Below are 21,788 nucleotides of genomic sequence, written 5' to 3'. Positions count from 1 at the left end.
CATCTATCTCCCTCTGCAGGTTCAGTCACTCTTAATCTAAATTCACTCTCCCAAACAAAACCATCTCCTAAACTTTCACAGTCACTCATGCCTTCCACACTATCAACTATTATTTTCTCATTCATATATATATTTTTTTCATTCTCTCCTATCACACTACTTGTCTTCCTACATTCATTCTCCATTCCTGGAGCAACAAGGTTGGATATTGATATTTCTAATGCACTTATTTCCTCCCACTGCCTGCATTTTGCACACGTACGCTCTCCGCTCTCTTTCACAAGCCACATATCTAATTCCCGAGACACATACATGCCGCAAGTACTGCATGCCACAAAGTCCTTTATGATATTGCTTATAATAGAGTTCTTAAATGGCAGAGGACTTGGCGATACGCCACTTGCGACTGCAGCTGAATCTGCCATCTTTCCTTACTGCCGAGTAGCGTAATCGTTAATTATTCAATTAATAAATTCTGTTCAATAAATAAGAAAAAAAGTACAAACAATTACAAGCAAAACAAAACATTTAAGTGCACTAAATATAATTAAATAAAATGAAATATAACTAAATACAGTAATGAAAACTTAGCTTCGTTTTGTCTTCCAATGCATTCGATTCCAACAGTAACCAAAATATATTATATCGCGACAGCAACTATAAAACTAATTATAAAATAAAGTTCCTTCCAGATCACCTTACATGGATTAGTCTCTTTTCTCTACTTTGGGAGGTCCTGTATCACAGGTGCCAAACTGCCATCCATCCTTCTGGTATACACTTTAAAGAGGGTATCGTACATGTATTCATAAAATGGTTCTTGGTTCATATGCTGTAATGATGAATGGTTTCATCACTCTATATATATATATATATATATATATATATATATATATATATATATATAAGAATGCTATTACAAAATGCAACTGTTTGTGATTGTTTGCAATTATTTCCTTACCTTTTTTGTTACATAAATGATACCCATGAAAGGTTATGAACCTATCATGCATTGCAACTGTAGATGAACTTAAGATTAGTTTATATGAAAATCCTGCTCTAGAGACCAAACTTGAAACTGTTTTGAGTCACTTCAAGGTCTCTGTAATCAGGGTTGTGGTATCAGTTTCATTACTCATACCAAGTAATGAAATTGATATACCACATATTTGGTGTGACAATGATACTTCAAAATGATATGAATTGAATGACTACTTTGGAGAAATGTTATATTTTAATAATTAGAATATTGTACATTAAAAATAAATACATTGTGGTATATTTAAAAATTGGCTTTGAACGTAACGGATTTTACTTACATTCTCTTCTCATATATATATATTCTGTGGCATAAATACTGCTATTAAAGGAACTGAAGTTTTAATAGTAGTAAAAATATGATCATATATATTTGAAAGTACATGTTAAAGTTTATAGTCTTTAGGCTTTCTGTGGTGACCTGTTATTATGTGATTATGACCAACATATATATCTACATCATTATCTCTCCAGTTACATCTTCCCTTCCAGTCAGATTCACAATCTGCAGAAGAATGTGCAGAACCAGATGATGTATAGTGGTTGTTAATGCTGTGTTTCTTCTTTCTTGAGTGACGATTACCTGTGCATGCTGGATATCCCAGATTCTTTACCATGGGCTTGTCTGTATGGTGAACATCTGAGAAATCAAAAATACTTCCATTCAGAAACTTATTTGAAATCTGGGTATACGAAAGATGTGATTCATCATCATTTGTGGAACAAGATTTAGAATAACCATTGGTCATTTTAGGAAATGAGGATTTTGAATAGTGGTTTTCTTCAGCTGTCACAGTGTTACTAGATGTTGTCTTTGTGCTTACTAAACATTTCTGAATTTTTGGAGTACTGTGGCTGCTGTATACTGATAGATTTTCCCACTCAGGTTCAGTTTTAACTATTGGTATGCTTGGTGGGACTGGAGGTAGTTTTGGATTATGATTTCTTTTTCTGAAATAGAGTACCAATACAATTAATACTGCTGCAATAATAATTGCACATACAGCTGCTGAAGCACCGATAATAATTTGATCTGTTGCCAGTAATTTAACTTGATCTGCTCTAATCTCTCGACACTGTCTATATTGTAGCTCGTCCATTTTAAGATCAGCAGAGTCTTCTAAGGTTATCACACATACAACAAGACATTCATCTAGTGGAATATCCTGAAATTCATATTTCCTCTTACTTTGGGTTAGTGGTGGCCCCCGTTTAAATTCTGATTCACCAAATTTTCTGTAAACCACTTGAAATCCTAATATATTTTTATCTTCTGTATCCCATTGTATAATCAGAGAAGAATCTGTCTTGTACACTTGTTTCAACTTAACATGTGTAATGCGAGGTTTATGTGCATCCACAATGTCATATCTAGATATTGAAGGATTGTTTGTTACTCTCTCTGTAACATATTTAGTCTCAGCAGTTTCTAGTTCAATACCAATAGTAACCAAGTGAGTTTGCTGTGTTGTTTGTTCATTAACCATAGATGGTACTGGAAATAGAGATAAATGCTTTGACTTATTTATTAGCTTAGGAGTAATATTAGAATGAATCGTTGTTGTTTCTTCAGGGTTGGCATTTGAACTAGTGATATCCTCTTTACATGTAAAGTCATTGAAACTGAGTTGAGAAAATGTTTGCTGACGAAGATGCTCAGGTTTTCCACAAAACTGAGGATTACGTTCACGACTTGTAACTTGCAGATCATAGTCTTGAATCCATTCAGCTATCCACTTAATTTTACAGTCACATGTTAGATAGGAACCTGCAGAAGAAAGGAAAATTATGAAACATATTGAAATAGTGACAAAGGTAATGTCAGGAGAAAAATCTGCAAACTCATTTTATAAATAATTTATTGTTAAAGATTAAGTACTGTACTTAGTTGCATAGTGTGAGAGGTTGGAAGAAATATGCCACCATAACCAATCATTTAAGCTGAACCAGTTTATTTGAAGCCATGAGTTAATCTAAACAATATTAGTTTGAGGTTTCAGATATGATAATGGTTTTCACATGAGGTTAATGAAAGTTTCTCTTGGAAAATCACCACCACCATCATCATCTTCTTCGTCATATTCTGCAAGGTTTCTCTTCCTTGTAGAATAGTCAAACATTTACAATATACTTGCAGTTAACATTTCTGTTCCTTTCCCAGCTTTCATACATTAAAATTATTTTCTGTCAAGCTGTTCTGGCTATTTCTGTGCAATAAAGGCATTATCCTTTAGATACTTTTTTTGGAATGGAAAGAAGAATGGCAAGACTGGGTTTGCATTCTTCTTCTTCTGTCCTCAAGATGGGGTAAGTGCTTCCCCCCCCCCCCCCCAATGGATAAGAATCTTCCACCATTCTCTGTCCAAAGCAAGCCCTTTTCATATGCCAACAGCTTTGAAAGTCCAGTGCAGTTCAAAGGGCTTCATAAAATGTTAATCTTGGTCTTCCTCTGGGTTTTGTACCCTCCATGTTGCTCTCAAATATCAGGTGAGGAAGTCTCTCTGGCTCCATTCACCCAATGTGAAATGGAGTTAATGCTTTTTAGCTGTGTTAAGAATTGTTGAGTTAGGAATATTCAAATCTTGCAGCATACTTGTGCATCTTATGTTCTATCCAATGATTTCTATTTATTATTATTGTTATTTATGCGGATACTCCATAGAGCCAAAAGATTCATCGTGGGAAACCCACTCTATCCATTAACACAGTACCTATCATACATCTCCTTAAACGTATTTACGGTTGGAGCACTCGCAACCATCTCTGGCAATCCCTTTCCACTTGTTCACCACTCTCTAAGTAAAGAACCTGGTCTGCACAGCCTTACTAACCACACTCTTAGACAACTTCCAAATGTGACCCCTTGTTTATCCCCTACTTCCCCATATTGAAAAATTTCTTTTATGTCAGTCTTATAGAATAATCCCTTCATTAACTTATAAGTTTCTAGCATATCCCCTCTATCTGTTTGTAGAAACAGATAGAGGGGACAGCCATGGGTTCACCACTTTCCCCACCCTTGGCCAATTTCTTTATGGAGACCTTTGAAGAGAAAGCTTTAAACTCCGCCCCACAAAAACCCACTATTTGGCTTCGTTACATGGATGATGTGTTTACTATTAGGCCACATGGCTCAGACTCACTCCACTCCTTCCTAACACACTTAAACAACCACCACCCCAGAGTCCAGTTCACCTTAGAAAAAGAGGAAAACAACACTCTCCCCTTCCTAGACACTTTAATCACCTGCCAGCTTGATGGATCTTTGGTTTTCTCTGTTTACAGAAAACCCACCCATACTGGCAGATACATTCACCAGCAATCCCACCATCCCCCTCACAACAATATGGGGTTATAAAAACACTATATAACAGGGCAAAATTAATCTGCTCAGATGACAAGGCCCTAACTACCGAACTAAACCACATCCACAACACTTTCTTAGCCACAATCCCCCCCTTCCCCCTCCACAATAAAGATTACACCAAATCTATCACCATCTCCTACATCCAGGGCACCTCTGAGAAAATAACCAATATCCTCAGAAAATATGACCTTACTTCTTGTTACAGACCATATAAAAAGTTGGCATCCCTTATCTGCTCTACCAAAGACCAACCACTTCCCCTAGACCTACCTGGTGTATACCAGGTCCCTTGCAGCTGCAAATTGTCCTACGTTGGCCAAACAGGCAGAACAACAAATATCAGGATTTCAGAACACAAAGACTACATCCGGTTTCACCAGTACAGCAGCTCTGGGCTGGCTGACCATGCCTTAGATACTCACCATAGAATTCGTTGGAAGAAAACAAAAATAATACACCACAGCAAGTTTAAATACGAAAGATTATTCAAGGAATCTTCAGCAGCTCTAAAAAACGTTCCTAACCTCAACAAATTTGGGTGCATGAAACTACCCCAAATTTGGGAGACCTACATTTTGAGAACTTCAGCCCAACTGCCAAGACAACCAAATTAGCCTGCCAGAGGGCACCATTAGGATTTAGGAACAATATTAGTTTCTTGCTTTCTTCCTCATTTGCTTTTGTTAGTGCCTGCGTGCACATACCATATCTTTATGTTCCTGAAGATGGCAGCGTGACGTTGCCGAAATATAGAAGTTATTTATTAAAGTTATCTTTAATTAATATACTTTATATGTGTTGTTAATTCCGTAAACTAATTACCAGTTATGTTTGACCAACGTATTAGCCTTGCTACTAGAATCAAAAAACATATTACGGAAGAAATAAGAAAATTCCATTGTAAATTCACATAACAAACAATTGAAAAGAACCGTAGTCTCAAAAAAGCCACACAACAATTGATGAACAACAATAATCAGATGGTTGCAGTCAAACTATGAGATGGAACTATTATTATTAAGTTAAGCAAGTTTGAGCATGGTTAGTAGTTGGAAGGGAACAATCATTCGATGCTGTTGGCACACTCTCCCTCGATGAGTCTTTGGACTCCCTGGAGGTGTCACATAATAATAATAATAATTACGGGCCATTTCAAGAAGTCCTTAGACTCATCGAGGGAGGCCCTAAACATCATGTCAAGAACAACTATTCAACATCCACACAGTATCTATCATACTTTGCCTTGAACTCATTCACAGTCATGGCACCCACAACAGACTTTGGCAGCTTATTCCACTCATTCACTACTCTCCAAGTAAAAAATCTAGTTCTAACACCCTTGCTAACCACATTCTTGCCCAGTTTCCATGGATGACCCCTAGTCCTCCCACCACCAGTCCTGTTCTGAAAAATATCCTCTGAATTAATCTTACCCTTCAGTAATTTGAATGTCTCAATCATATCACCCCCTTTTCTGCCTATCAACCAATTTTTGCAACCCACAAATCTTTAATCTGTTCTCATAAGGTTCATTCCATAGACCTGCTATCATCTTGGTCGCTCGCCTCTGGATCCTCTCCACCTCCTCCCCATCAAAAAAAAAGAAACCTTGGCGCCCAGATCTGGGCGCAGTAGTCAAGATGGGGTCTTATCAAAGCTCGATACAGAGAAACTCTGTTCGTCAAAGTATACTTCAGTAATCAAGTGATTTGATGAGCTGATTTAGCCACTTTTGCAATGTGTCCCCTAAACTTCAACTCCCTATCCACTAACACTCCCAAATCCCTAACCTCGTCAATCTCCTGGAATACAGTTCCACCAATGTGGTATACTGCTTCTAATCTTTTCACCCCAAAATGCATAACCTTACACTTTGCCACATTAAATTGACATACTTGGTCAATTCTCCTAAGCCCAGTTATCCAATCTATCCAAATCAGCCTGCAAAATTTTGACATCATGTGCATTCACTATTGCTCTACCCAACTTTGCATCATCAGCAAACAAATGAACAGTTCCTCTCAGATCCTTTCCTATATCGTTAATGAACAAATTAAATAGTAGTGGTCCAAACTATAACCAGAGATAGATATGCTATAGCAAAAATAATTGAAGAATTTTACTAGTATTATATCAGGGTGACAAATTAATGAAGAAGAAAGCTATGATATTACTGAAGTGCCACAGATTCTACCAGAAGAAGTTATGTGGAGCATCCAGTACTTGCAAAATGGAAAAGCTGCAGTTGAGGATGGAGTTATAGCTAAACTTCCAAAAGCAGGTGGGGAAATGACCTACAAAATCTTGGCAAAACTATTTACCTTACGTCTGAAGAAAAATTATGTAAAACATGGAAGAAGACCACCCTAATTCTGATACACACACAAAAAAAAAAAAAAGTGAAGTAGAAGACTTGAACTACCAACCCATCAGTCTACTATTGGTGGTTTACAAAGTGTGTTATACAAAAATTTTGGCTCATAGGTTTTGTGTGGTCCTAGACCTTCTTCTTCTTTGAGTACCATCTCCTATTGGAGGTCAGTGACCACCTTGGCAAATTTTGAGTGACTCTTAGCCACTCTGAACAGTCCCTCAGGGTTCATTCCAGTCCACTATATGATGTCTGCCAGCCAAGATTTTCTTCATCTTCCTTGTCCTCTTCTTTCATATATCTTCCCTTTTTATAATCAATTGAAGTATCTTATATTCACATTATTATTCACAGTGTAAAGTAGGTGACCAAGATATGCAGTTTTTCTTCTTTTTATGGTATCTAAAAGTTCACGTGATTTCCCCATTTGTTCCAGTACTTCTTGATTGGATATCTGTAATTGGATCTAAAACATGGAAGAAGGCCACCGTAATTTTGATACACAAAAAAGGTGAAGTAGAAGACTTGATGAACTACCAACCCATCAGTCTACTATTGATGGTTTACAAAGTGTTTACAAGAATTTTGGCTCATAGGTACATTCGCCTACATGACTGCATCTCAAAGGCTTCAAGTTTTTTAATCGATGTTGTGTTCATGGTCCATGTTTCTGCACCATACAGCAGTACAGACCATACATAGCATTTAACCATGCATACTGTAAGCTCTAAATTTAAATTGCAGTTAAACAGTGTTGATTTCATTGGGAAAAAAGTTTTTCTTGCGATTTCGATTTTAACCCTAGACCTAGCACAACCAAAGAACAGGCAGAGTTTTGAAGTAGCTTTAGTACAATGGACCTTCAAGTTGAACAACAGATTATCGAACAGTGTAATGAATATCAGTTACCATTATCTCTTGGTTTTATTGATTATGAGAAAGCCTTTGATTCAGTAAAAACTTGTGCAATACTTAAAGCATTATGAAACCAGCATTTGAAGGAACTATAGTCAGAACCATGAAATCAGCATACACCAATACAACAGCAGCAATTCATTTCAATAGAAACATCTCTACTGTGGAAATGCAGAGAGGTATAAGACAAGGTGACACAATATCTCCAAAATTATTTATAGCATGCCTAGAAGAAATATTCAAACTTCTTGATTGGGAAGAAAAAGGTCTGAAGATAAATGGAAGATATTTAAGCCATTTATGCTTTGCAGATGACACAGTTATCTTTACTTCAACTGTACATGAATTACATACTCATATTCATGAACTCCAAATTGCTGGCAAAAACAGCTGGCCTAAAGATAAACCTAAAGGAGATAATGTGGTCATTATAACCATTTTCAAGGATAGTGTTTTTTAAATGTTGAAGTTCTTTAGCTAATTCATCCTTGTCAGTAATGAGTTGGTGGGCTCTACAATGATGGGAAGAGGCATGTAAATATCTGTCATTGTGGGTAGGCTCTCGAAACCTGGAGACTTTTCCCAATTCCTTAGTTAGTTGAAGATGCACAAATGGAAGTGAACCATTAAATTCTAATTTCTAGTGAAATACCGTTAATGTTCCTTTCCATAATTTTGGTTTATATATGTATATATATATATTTTTTGTTTTGTATTTTTTTTTTTTTAGTATTTTTCAAGGTAATATGTAGCTATTACAAACACAATTGAGATAAGTTGTTTTATGTTGATAAAAATAAGTTTAATATAAATAGCCGCACTTACCGCCAATACTAATGCCTCTGAGAGTTGAATTCAGTTTTTGAAATGCATCTAGAGGTAATGTAGATAAAGGGTTTCCATCTAGTGCAAGCAATGTTAAGAGTTTGTTATTTCTGAATGCATCAGGTGGAATAATTCTGATACCATTAAATCCCAAATCTAATACCTGTAAAGGAAAAGCAGAAAGTTCTGAATTTAGTCATTTTTGTCATTGAGGTGATTTTTTTTAAAACATCTAGAAACATGGTCTGTGGCAGTATCTGTCTCTTGTTCATTCTTAACACAAAACACTGAATTGTTAATATTATATTATACACAGTTATGAAATGTTAATGTTAACTACTGAATACCTTACTTAACATCTTAACAGAAAATACCTTATTCATATCAGTAATTTTCAAAAGGGTATGACAATATAGATGACATTATCAAATTCCTGATATGTACCCTCAGGGGGGTTGTACAGGATAATTATGATAGTATTACATGAAAATGTTATGCCATCACTAACTTCCAATCAATAATCTTTCTCCAAATTAATCTGTTATCTGTCAAGACTACAATATTATCAGATCTTATATTTCTGTCTTTTAAGGCACTTTTTACTGTATCAATTCTTCTACATTTTGGTCTTCCTCTGGGTCTTTTTCCTAACATCCTGACAAAGAACACTTGTTTTGCTAATCTTTGCTTGATCATTCCATTTAAGTGAACATACCACCTGAGATTAGCTCTACTAACACATTCCTGAATTCTAACAATGGTAAGTTCTTTCCTAATATCCTCATTTTTGATGTGATACTGTCATTTATGCCATCTGTTCACTCCCCTAATCTCTCTCAGAACTCTTATATCAGAGGTCTCTAGTCTTTGATCAAGCATTTTATTTCTAACCCACCTCTTGGATCCATAAGTTAAAATTGATTTGAACACTGTTCTTGTACACAGCTAATTTAGTGTTTTGACTAATTTCTTTCTCATTCCATATAAATTTATTCAGCAGACTTCCTACATTTCCAGCTTTACTAATTCTGTTGTCTATTTCCATATTTAATTTACCATCTTCACTAAATCTTGTGCCTAAATAGCCGAAATGTTTTCTTTTTTGTATAGGTTCACCATTCAGAATACAGTTGATGTTTTCAATGTTTCTGTCTATTTTCATTGTCTTTGTCTTTTTTATTGCTGATTTTCATACCAGATTTATTACAACAGTTATTCAGTTTAGTCAGGGAATCTTGCAGACTTGTGCTGGATTTATTCAGAAGTATAACATCATCTGCATTAAGCAAAGAGCTAAGAGTAACACCACCAATTTTAATATAACATTTAATCCCACTTTCCTTCATAATGTGATCCATATAGATAATGTGCATCTTTGTTGTCCGTTATCCATATATATAATGTGTATCCTAATTTTACTTCAAACTATCTTCCTGTACCTCCTTCAATTCTAACTGTTGACTTATAGCTTAAATAGAGACTATGTATTGCTTGATATAATATCCCATTTACACCATATAACTGTAGCATTTTGAAGAGCATTCCTCTCAGCACCTTGTCATATGCCTTTTCCAGATCAACAAAACTTAAATACAAATCCTTGTTATATTCCCAAGATTTCTCAACTATTTATGTTAAAGTGAAAATCTGGAAAAGACAACCACAACCATAATTTGCCCTGAATCCAGCTTTTTCTTCACCAAGCTTCCCCTTGCACTATTTTCTTAGCCATTTCTCAAGTCTACTTGCATAAATTTTACCAGGAACACTCAATAGGAAAATACATCTGTAATTCTTGCATTCAGTTTTATATCCCTTTTTATAGATAGGTACTATGAGAGCTTTGGCTCCAATTGTCTGGAATTTGACCCTCTGACCATGCCTTCTGAATTATTCAATGCAGCCACTGTAAAACTTTTTTACCTCCATATTTGAGCATTTCTGACAAAATTTCATATATTCTAACTGCCTTTCCACATTTCAATTTTTTGATGACTTTTTCTACTTCAAGTGTAGATATGTATTCCTCACTGCATTCCTATTGGGAGTTTTCTAGCATCATGCTGATACTGCTTGCTTCATTTAGCAGTCTTTCAAAGTAATTACTCCAGTTTTTTGAATATCCTTATCTTCAGTTTTCATGTCACCTTTATCATCTGTTTCCTTTTACAGTACTCTTTCCTCTATTTCTAAGCTTTTTTTTTAATATCCTCCAGAATATTTTGCCACTTTCCTGATATTTATTTTCTGTTCTTATCAAAGTCTTCCCATGATTTTGTTTAGCTAATTTTACACAGTTTGCTTTGCTTTCTTACATTTTCCTCTGTGTTTCCTAACAACACAAGCTGATTTACTTGCTAAGAACTTTCTGTTTGCTTTCTTCTTTCCCTTGACTGCCTCTTTAACTTCCTGAGTCCACTATCTAATTCTGATTTTCTATCCTTACATACCTCTCTGGCTGAATCAATCAATGTTTTCTTTAGGGTTTGCCATTGAATCTCCAAGGTTTGGTTCTTGTTTTCAAATTCTTTCAATTTTTTTTCAATGATGTTTGTGTATTTGAATCTACAGTTGAACTCTGAAAGCTGTTCAATCTTGATTTGTTTTAGAACTTTCTTACACACACTTCTTTTCAATATGAAATTCAGTTTTATCCTACTCAAAACTAAATAGTGATCACTTCCTATTTCAAATCCTATGTATATTCTTGTGTCCTAAACTAGTGGAAAAACATCGATATCAACTATAGCATAGTCACTGAGACTTTTCTTATTTCTTTCATCTTCTCTCCATGTAAATTTGTGCATTATTTTATGTTAGAACATGATGTTAGTAATAACTAATCCATGTCCAACATAAAAAAAATGCACAACTTTTTCCTTTTTCATTGAGCCAGCTGCCCTCTCTGATGCCTCAAAAAATTCCTCCATTTTTCCTTGATAGAATCTTCTGTGGACTATAAGCACAAACAAGTCTCATTGTCCAGTTCCCCATTCTGACATTTGCCAACTTCACTCTACTTGATATTGCCTGCCTTTCAAGAAGATTATCCTCATATTTACTGTTACTCCCTCTTTTCCCTGATTGTTATTGGGAATGGAAAAGTTTGTGTATATATCTACCTGTGTTTATGTGTGTGGGTGGGGGGAGATTTCTGTAACAGAGAAATAAAGGGTGCCATTGGGAAGACATTGAACACATTGAAAGGATGGAAGGACTTCTCAGAACAGTAATAGAAGATAAAGTTCCTGGAAAAAGAGGAAGGGGTAGACTATCAATGAGATGGATGGATGGTGTGTGTGTGGAACAACTAATCTTCAGAGAGTTGAAGTCTCCAGAAAAGCAAACAACAGGACTACATTGCGAGGCGTGGTGTGGCACATCACTGAGCATCGGAGTGACCATGCGGCATCTGTGGATGTTCAGTGAACATATAGATAAATTGGGAAGATGTATGATTAGAGTATCTAGAAAAGGCGGGCTGTTATTATTTTCTTTACCTATAGCAAATTGGATTCTGGAGTGCTATCTATTAAGATGTAGGAGGAAGGAGTCTCATGTGCATGAGCAATGTGGCCAAATAAAGAACATATCATCAATATATCTTAACAAGATAGAAGGTTTATGAATAGCAGTATGTTTTTCAAAATGTTCCATATAATAATTAGCTGGGGAGCCCATGGCTTTACCCTCACTCTGTTTGTAAATGATAATTTTTTTTAATTAATGCAAAGTATCAGAAAGAGGGATATTGGTAAAAAGAGAGATGAATCAAAGTTTACCATGATATTGTTATTATCTAGAACTAAATTTTCGATTAAAGATTTGAAATGAGTGGAATTTTTAATATAAGAACAAGAATGACCTGTAAGTGGGGTGAAGGATTTACCTAACTATTTGGCTAACTTAAAAATGGGAGAATCAGTGCCATCTACTATGGGATGGAGAGAATTATTGAGTTTATGAAGTTTGGCAATCTGTATATCAGGGGTGGGTGGTAAACACTTTAATTTTTTTAATTATTTCAGGAGACAAGATGTGACTTTTTAAGAAACCTTTTTTAAAAAGATTTTTAAGAGATAGTTAAAAAATATAATACAAGTACACTATTCATTAAGTTACTTCAGGCTTATGCTTGGGAATAATATTACAATCAGAATGTTATTTCTTGTCAAATATAATATATGATGAGGTTTTAGGAGGAAAGAGACAAATAGTGTATTGGACATTCTTACATGTTTTCAGTTGTTACAATACATCCATTTTAAAATCTATAAGGTGCCTCACACTAATCTTGTGTTTTCCTTCCCCTTCCTTCCTTCCATTCTCATCCATTCCTTAAGACAGGTAGAGTCCCCTAATAAGGGATTTACAACAAATTAATGCAGCTGGCTCATCACTCCTCTGCTGCATCTCCTAAGGGCAAGTATTCATGACTATAGATCCATGTGTGTGTGTGTTCACAGGGCTGGTTCGCCTATGCTGAGGGATGAAAAACCCAAGTTTCCGGGTTTTTCATCCTCTGTATGTGACCAGCTAACTCACCTTTAGTCGAAGGAGACCAGATAAAGGTTCCTCACGTCATGAACAGGAATTGAACTCGGGTCTTTCCAACCAAAGGGCTTCATCTATACTGACAGAGCTACAGAGGCTTAATCTTTTGCTTTAGCCATCTGAAAATGTTAAATCCTCACTTGATTTGATATATTGTAAGTAACTGTGGAAAAAGACAGGTTGCCAGTAGAAGTGCTGACTTTTTTATTTTATTTTATTTTTTTAAAGGCATTTTCAGGAGCAGTTAGTAATAGACCATATGTAACACTAAAGGAAATGATATGTGATATAAGTATAGTGTAAAAAAAAATGCATTCTTAATGCTGATAGATAAAAAAAAAAAATAATAATAACAAATCTGCTACGGCTTATTGGCATAACCATTTGATACCTTTATATATATATATATATTTTTTTTTTTAAGTAAGAAACTAGCTAATAGCTACTTACCCGTAATTCAGAGAGTACACTAAGAGCTTCAGTTGGGAATTCTAGCAAGAGATTATTAAGAAGCGACAGAGAACTTAAGGTATTATTTAGTCCTACAAATGCTTCACCATCTAATTTAAGAATATGATTTCTCTCTAAATTAAGGGCTGTGAGTGAAAGCATATTAAGTAAACTTCTTGATTCTATATTCTCAATTTTATTTTGAGCCAAGTCAAGAAATGACAGTGATTTTAACTTTTGTACTGATGATGGAATTGTCTTCAGCTGTGTTCCTTGTAATTTTAAATTCTTTAGTATGCCTTCAAGACCTTTGAATGCATCATCAGATATTGTAAGGTTGTTATCAGATAACCTAAGTGTTGTCAGTGGTAAACCTTTAAAAGCATTTCTGGGTATAACTGTTATATTGTTATGAGAGAGGTCAAGTGTCTCAAGGGATGTTAATTTTGCAATAGCATTCACTGGAACTTCTTTTAGAAGATTGTATTGCAAGTTGAGACTGACAAGGCTTCTTTGAAGTCCATCAAATGCTTTTGGTGATATATTCTTTATTTGGCCCTTGGAAAGCTGCAATGTCTGAATTAAAAGGCCTGTAAAGGAATTTTCTTGAAGAACTTCAGTTGTGCTGTTTTGTATATGGAGAATATCCAAGGGAATGCCTTTGGCTGTCACATTAAGAGTATCTATCAGTTTTGTAAAGTTTACTGGACTACACTGAACCGAGAGTTTCTGGCCATTATTATATATGCACACACAGTCTGCATGCAGGTCAAGAAGTTCACGTGACCAAGGACATTGGCTGTTGATAAAAGTAGCACTGAACAACCAAACTAGGATGCTGATGTATTCACTGCCACAGTAGTGAATCATATTCATTGAAGAACAGTATTATACCAGGTTTTACTCCTATAAAACATAAATAAATAAATAAATTTCTACAAACAATATAATAACAGAAATAGTTTTCAGTTTTATAACCAGTGTTTTTTAAAAAAGAATGAAAAATCATTATTTATTTTAGTTTAATTATCAGGAGATAATTAAACTAAAATAATTAAACTAAAAGATAATTAAAGGAGTTAATTATTTTAGTTTATTAAGTATCAGGAGAGCTAAGAAAGAGAATATGAGGGGAAAAAAAGGAATGAGTGAACAAATAGAAAAGTGTAAAAAAAAATATAGTGATGCTATGATTAGGGGATTTATACTAGATGAGTGAATAATGAAAGTGTATTTTCTGAGATGAGTTTCATGACATGATGACTCAGGCAATATGCAAGCAGGTAGAACAAGTGGAAGATATGGTTGTATTAGTTGGAACAAATGATTTTAATGGAGATAAGTTTAGGAAAATAAAGATTTGTTGAATGAGGCAATAAAGAAGATAGAAGAATCAAGACCATGAGTCTTTTGCCAAGGTATGGCAAAATACTGGCATTTGTGAGTTGAAACAGAGAGAGCTTTGATTGCTAATAATTCAATGCATGAATTGTACTAGTAAAATGAAGTGTAGTATGTTGATGTATGTAGTGTTTTATGTGGTAGTAAGGATTATATTTGCAGGATGGATTGCACTTGAATGGATTTTGGTTAAACATGAATTTAACCAAAGCTGTGAGATCCCAATAGTGGGGTAAGGAATTTGGTTGAGGAATTAACTCAGACTGCTTATTTGAACCAGTCAAGTTTTAAAAGTGTCTTCAATATTCATCAGCCTGGTGGTTTGTTCTCATGCATATTTACTAATGTCAAATGTATTATTATTATTATTATTACAGGTATCTCCATGGAGTCAGTAGACTCATCGTGGGAGACCCAAACTAACAAAACAATATCTATCATATCTCTCCTTGAATTCATTTACAGATGAAGAACTCACAACTAAGTCAGGCAATGAATTCCACTCATTCACCACCCTCCAGGCAAAAAACCTTGTTCTCACACCCTTGTTAACCACAGTCTTCTTTAATTTCCAGGGATTTTACTCTTGTTCTTCCATCACTATCACACAGCTGAAACATTTCCCCTGCATCAATCCTATAAAAACATTTCAGTAATTTAAGTGTTTCTATCATATCCCCTCTTCTCTGCCTATCAACCAACCTCTGCAATCCACAATCTATCAATGTAGGGAGCATTTTTTACATCACTCACCAACTTAGTCACTCTTCTCTGAACTCTCTCCACAGCCTCCTCATCTCCAAGGAATTCAGGTGACCAGACCTGAGCACAGTAATCCAAATGTGGAAGTATCAATGCTTTATGAAGGGGAATAATAACCTCTTTATCTCTGGATGTCAGTGTGTTCCTCAACAACCAAGTAATCCTATGTGCAATCTTGGACACCTTAGCAATGTGTCCCCTGAACTCCATCTCCCTATCTACCAACACCCCTAAGTCCCTAGCCTCATCAACCTCTTGGAGTACTGTTCCATCAATGTAGTACACAGCTGGTAATCTTTTAATCCCAAAATGCATAACTTTACACTTTTCCACATTGAACTGACATCCATTACCTTTTTGCCCATTCTACCAGCTTATTTAAATCATCCTGAAAACTTTTAACATCAGCTTGATTTTTTTATTGTGCTACCCAACTTTGCATCATCAGCAAACAACTAAATATTTCCCTTTAAGCCATTTCCTATATCATTTATATACAAATTAAACAACAATGGCCCAAGCACAGAGCCCTGAGGCACACCACTGGTCACCTGCCTCATCCTGGACTCGGCTCCTCCATACACCACCTTCTGGTATCTCTCCCTGAGCCATTCTCCTATCCATATCACCAATTTAGTATCCATTCCCATCTGCTCCAATTTGCATAACAATGTTCCATGGGATATCCTGTCAAAAGCATTAGCAAAATCCAGAAGTATCACTGTGTAGCCAGTTCCTTTGTCCAACTCATGTCATTCTATTATGAAAAGTTAATAGATTGCTAAGGCAGAATCTACCTTTAACAAAACCATGTTGGCCTCTATAGAGTATCATATCCTGATCCACCCATTCTTGACTTCAGTCAAAAGTACTCTGGTGAACCAATTATCCATAGTTACATTTCTTCAAAATCTATGGATAGATTTTATAAGTTCATCATCCTTTTTTAGTATACATAAGAGAAGTCATATGAGTAACAGAATTTTATAAACTTTTTCACAAAATAATTTGCATGTGCAAAGCAACCAATTTTCATAATTTTTCTTGCATAAGAAATAGATAAATATATTGCTATGTGACATATCATAAAAAAATTTATTTTATATTTTGAGGACTTATTTCAAGAATAACAATAACTCAAAATCAAACAGAATAATTTTATTCTGTTTATTTTATTTGTAATTTTATTCTCTTAGTTCTGTATACGGAATTATGAACAGTGCAGATAGTTATGCAGAAGTGTAACATAACTAAACTGTTATTAAAATTCCCAAATGGCAATTCTATCTGTTTACAAATTATAATAATTCATTTATTTTGTTTTACATACACAGGCAGAGAAAGAGAGAGAGAGAGAGAGAGAAACAAAATGATGGAATTGTCTAAAAGAATTCTATCAAACTATACTGTATTTAATATACTGCTCAAAACAATTAGGGGTTATTTTGGTTTTCTTGTAAATTATAAAGTTATAAAAATAATTTACAAATGTAACAAGTTTATTTTAAAATATTCTTAATACACAACAGTGTAGAACACGCAACTGAGTACAAAATCATGTTAGGACTTGTTGAAGCATGTCTTAGCCGTATTAGCATGTAGGGGTATAAAAGCGTGGCTTGTTGCACTTGTTGCATAATTATCACTTCAATTGTAAACTTGGTTCACCTACCACCCATTATTTTGTTAAAAATGGCAGCACAACATGATATCCTGGAATCCATGACTTGGAGAGCCATTGGTCGATTAGAAGCTGAACAAACGCAGCAAGTTGTTGCTCAAACGTGTCGTGTATCTCAAAGCATAATTTTGCGACTTTGGAATTGCTTTCAGGAGATGGGGAAATGTCTGAAACCGTCTTCATGCCATATGCTCGAAGACCAATGGTTTGCATTCCACTTACTGCAGATCACAAAACAGCCCAATGAATTTGGGCACAGGAACACTGCAATTGGACAATTGGGGATTGTGCTTGTGTGCTTTTTAGTGACAAGTCAAAGTTCAGTCTGAAACCAGATAACCGACTTATGGCATGAAACCGTAACAAGAAATAATTCAGAGTTTGTTCATGAAAGACCAAACATCAAGGTGGGAGTTTGATGGTATGGGCTGGAATAAGTTTAAGTGGCCATACTGATCTCTATTTTATCAGAAACTGTTCCTTAACAGCCCAAAGGTATCACTATGAGATCAGGAATAAAGTTGATGAATTTTAGCATTAATAAATGATGGAACCAATAGTTATTGGCACTAGTGAAACCTAGCTAACAGAAGAGGATACCTTAGAATGTGATGGATACAGTGTTCAGGAGCAGACATGAGAAAAGGGGAGGAAATAGTGCTAATGATTATAGCAGAATTAAACCCAGCTGGGATAGATAATCCCGAATGGCAATAGTATGTGATACAGGCAGTGGATTCAAGGCTGTTTGGTGTAAGTTAAAGGTTAACAAGACAAAATACAGCTACATGCTGCTGCAGGACAAGGTTATCCTGAAGAGGATAATTAAATCATTATGGATACAATTAGGGCTATCATTATGGGTAATTTTTAAAAGATTTACACAAAAGAAATGTTTCAATACATGACGAGTAGGGAAAGAGGTGAGGAATCATTCCTAGAAGTTGTATAAGAGTGTGGTTAGTAAGGGTATGCAGATAAGATTCTTTGCTTGCACTCGTTTGCTGTCAGGGCACTCACAACTACCTCTGACAGTTCATTCCACTCATTCATCACTCTACAAGCAAAGAATCTTATCTGCACATTCTTCACCCTTACTAACCACACTCTTATACAACTTCCAGGGGTGCCCTACTCATCGTGTATTGAAAAATTTATTTTGTGTCAATTTTATAGGATTCCTTTAGGAACTTATAAGTTTCTATCATGTCCCTTCTCTTTCACCTGTCAACTAAACTTTGCAATGCATGAACCTTCAATCTATCTATCCTCATAAGTAGCATATCCATAGTGACCAAATTCGTACACACTAGTAAGATATTGCTGAATCATAGCCTTATAAAGAGAGACAGTAAACCTCATCTTTACTAGTTAGTGTGTTTATCAACATCGAAGTAATCCTCTGAACTGTTTTGCCAACTTTTTCAATATGCCCTCTGAACTTCAACTCCCTATCCACCATTACCCTCAAGTCTCTAGCCTCATCAGTCTCCTGCAATCCAGTACCATCAGTGTGATACATAGCATCAACCTTTTCAACCCAAAATTCATTACCTTACATTTTTTGACATTAAATTGATAACCATTGTCCTTTGCTCACACTACCAATTTTTAAATCATCCTTCAGGATATTTACTTCATCTTTATTAACTATTGCTCTTCTCATTTTTGCATCATCAGCAGACAACTGAATTAAAAAGTAGTGGCCTTCGTACATAGCCCTGGAGCACTCCAGTAGTCATCCTTATTTGCCTTTATTTCACTCCTCAAACTTATGTAATAACAGTTTTCCATGTGATATTCTTACAAAATTACTATTATGGCAGGTGGTAGGTGGGGGTCTTAAGTAAGTAGTGGAGACAGTGATTTTTGTGTAGTTAAGTAGAATGTTGTCTCCCAATGACATCTTGGAGCTATGCGTAATGTGCAGTGGGTAAATTCAGCCAGGGCCTCTGGGGCCCGTCCCAGAACTTTTCTCTGTTTTGTGACTTTTTTCCTTTTACGGTAATTAAGCCTAACGTGAAACAGACAGCAATGGCAGGTTATAAAGACGTGCATATGATTGGTGCAGTATTAACAAAAGATTGCTCGACCAAAAGATAAAAGCATGGCTGACAATTGAGTTGAAATGCTAACTCTCTTCAACCGAATTCCATATTTGAAACTGCCATAACAACATTCACTATATATATATATTTCTTAGTTTTAACACATTTACCAATTTTAACATGTTCGGTTGAATTTTATTGCTGCGGAGCAGGCGAACTCACACACACATCTAATTAATAACAATAGTTTTTAGTTAGATACTGTATTTGCCGATGCAACATGGTTTTGCTTGAGCCTGTACAACATAGTTTCTGTATGAGGGGGACATGTGATTCATTAATTAGTGTCATTTTTATCCCGGTTGTCTTCAATTGCACCATTTGTTGAGAAATATATTATTACACAGACTGCTCATACCTTATTCACTGACATAATAAAAGTACTTGTTTTTCTTACCTCTGCAGTATAGTGGCTGTTTGGGAGGGCGAGTTACTATCGCCCGACTTGAACGTATTTAAGCCTTTTTTCATGTGCGAGGTATATGCAAAACTTTTTTTTGCATATTTAAAAAAATTTAATTTCTTTTTTCGAAAAGTAAAATCAGGGGTACGAGTTATATGCGAGGGCGAGTTATATTCGAGTAAGTATTTATTTCAACTATGGATAAGTACATTGGGACCTTCTTTAAACGGAAAAATAGCTCGGATGAAAGTGATAATATAAAACGAGTTTGTAATTAAAATTTGTGTGTAGTTTCTGAAGAGAAAGAGGTCTGTAACGAATCCACAGAAACACAGAATTCCTATCAGTTGCAATGCGATAATATTAATATGCTGAACGAAAGGAAAGATTTGCTGACTTTCTGGACACTCGACCAGTGAATCGCATTCAAAGGTGAATACAAATATTGAATTAAGTTATTTTGTAGGAACATTTTTCTGTTTTGTGACCTTTCTTTCTTTACGGTAATTATGCCTACATTATTGTGTTATTATTCAACAATTGTTTACAGTTTTGAATGCGTATCATATATTTAAAGGCAATATCAACAGTCGCCTGATTACCGAATGTCTGATGAAAGGGACGGGTTTGGAGCTTCCCTGGATAGTATTCAAAGGTAAATACAATTAGTTATTTTGTATAAGGCCCCGGAACTTATTCGTTTAGAATTTAACCACTGGTAATGCGTACACCTCCATGGAGTCCAAGTACCCACAGGAGAGGGCATCCTACTCTGCTAGACACAACTCACTATCTCCGCTACTTACTTAATCCAACTACTAAACACAGCAGCATCTATCGTCCACCACCAATACTATTTTTTGTGAGACAAAACAATAGGAGAAATGCCTGGCGAATGGTGACACAGAAGTATAACAAAGTATGAATTAGCATACGAGATAGAGAGGTTTAAGGAAGGAGAAAGCAAAGTATGAATTAGCATACGAGAGAGAGTATAAGGAGAGTTTTGTATGGAGATTCTGTGAGGAGTGTGTGACAAAATTGCGTTTAATTAAGGCAGATATTAGGGATGGATGAATGTTAGTGATAACGTTACGCTGCAGAGAGGGAATGTGAAAGAGTACCATATGATTATATGGTACAAATTATCTGCCAGGTGACAAGTGTAGTATGCAAGAAGCTATGAAAGAGCTGCTAGCACAAACAAGGGACGAGAGAGAGAGAATATAAAGATAAGTCTGCTGCCATGGTGTGGTAGAGACAAGTTAAAAAGAAGAGGACCATGCTTGCATATGAGTCAGAGGTTGCACAGGAGGAATAGTTTGAAATTCGAGGAGGTATGGAATGAGTGATGGACAAAAGGCATGTATAAGGCTGATGCTTTGAATTTGAATGGAGTTGTCTTGAGAAACTGTCGTTAACCGGAATTATTGTTTTCCATATTTTTATGATTTGATCATTATATATATTTAATAGAGTTGGATACAAACCGCGTCCTTACCTTACACCTTGATTAATTTCAATCTCTTCTGTTAATGTATTAATTAATTATATAAACGTTGTGTAGCTTGTACCGAATGTAACGGGTATTTTTATTATACTTCATAATTTTTCTGTGTATTTTATCAAAAGCTTTCTCAATCTATAAAAACTAAATTCATCTCCAAATGAAATTCTCGTCTTTTTTAAAAAAATAATTTGTGTTCTCTCAGTAACTTTTTTGCGCATCATACTTTTTCCATCCTTCCTGCAAAGTTTTTTCTGAATTCATATTCTATGATGACAAATTGTGAACATTCATTCCTCCTCCTCCTGTTCTTTGCTCCCTAAACTTTAAAGTCAAAGATTTCTAACTTGACGATTCGTCCGAGATATTCAGTACTAAATATAATACAAAGTAGGCATTTTTTTAG

General features: G+C 35.3%; 2 protein-coding genes across 2 annotated transcripts in view; one reads left to right on the top strand and one right to left on the bottom strand.

Annotated features, from left to right (window-relative positions):
• Positions 1-21,788, top strand: part of Rab3GAP1 (RAB3 GTPase activating protein subunit 1) — a 584,727-nt gene that overhangs the window by 340,730 nt on the left and 222,209 nt on the right. The window lies entirely within an intron of this gene.
• Positions 1,216-21,788, bottom strand: part of LOC150105039 (uncharacterized) — a 61,787-nt gene continuing 41,214 nt past the window's right edge. Inside the window, exons 2-4 of the mRNA XM_090395462.1 lie at positions 13,521-14,426; positions 8,517-8,679; positions 1,216-2,806 (exon numbers count right to left, since the gene is read on the bottom strand). Of these exons, the coding sequence (XP_090251588.1) occupies positions 1,425-2,806; positions 8,517-8,679; positions 13,521-14,396 (2,421 nt within the window). The 5' untranslated portion in view covers positions 14,397-14,426 and the 3' untranslated portion in view covers positions 1,216-1,424. The remainder of the gene's footprint in view (positions 2,807-8,516; positions 8,680-13,520; positions 14,427-21,788) is intronic.

This window comes from Typopeltis vanoorti, chromosome 7 (assembly GCF_054136105.1).
Source record: "Typopeltis vanoorti isolate ZY-2024b chromosome 7, IOZ_Tvanoo_1.0, whole genome shotgun sequence".
Taxonomy (NCBI): domain Eukaryota; kingdom Metazoa; phylum Arthropoda; class Arachnida; order Uropygi; family Thelyphonidae; genus Typopeltis; species Typopeltis vanoorti.
This window is presented reverse-complemented; position numbering and strand designations above follow the sequence as displayed.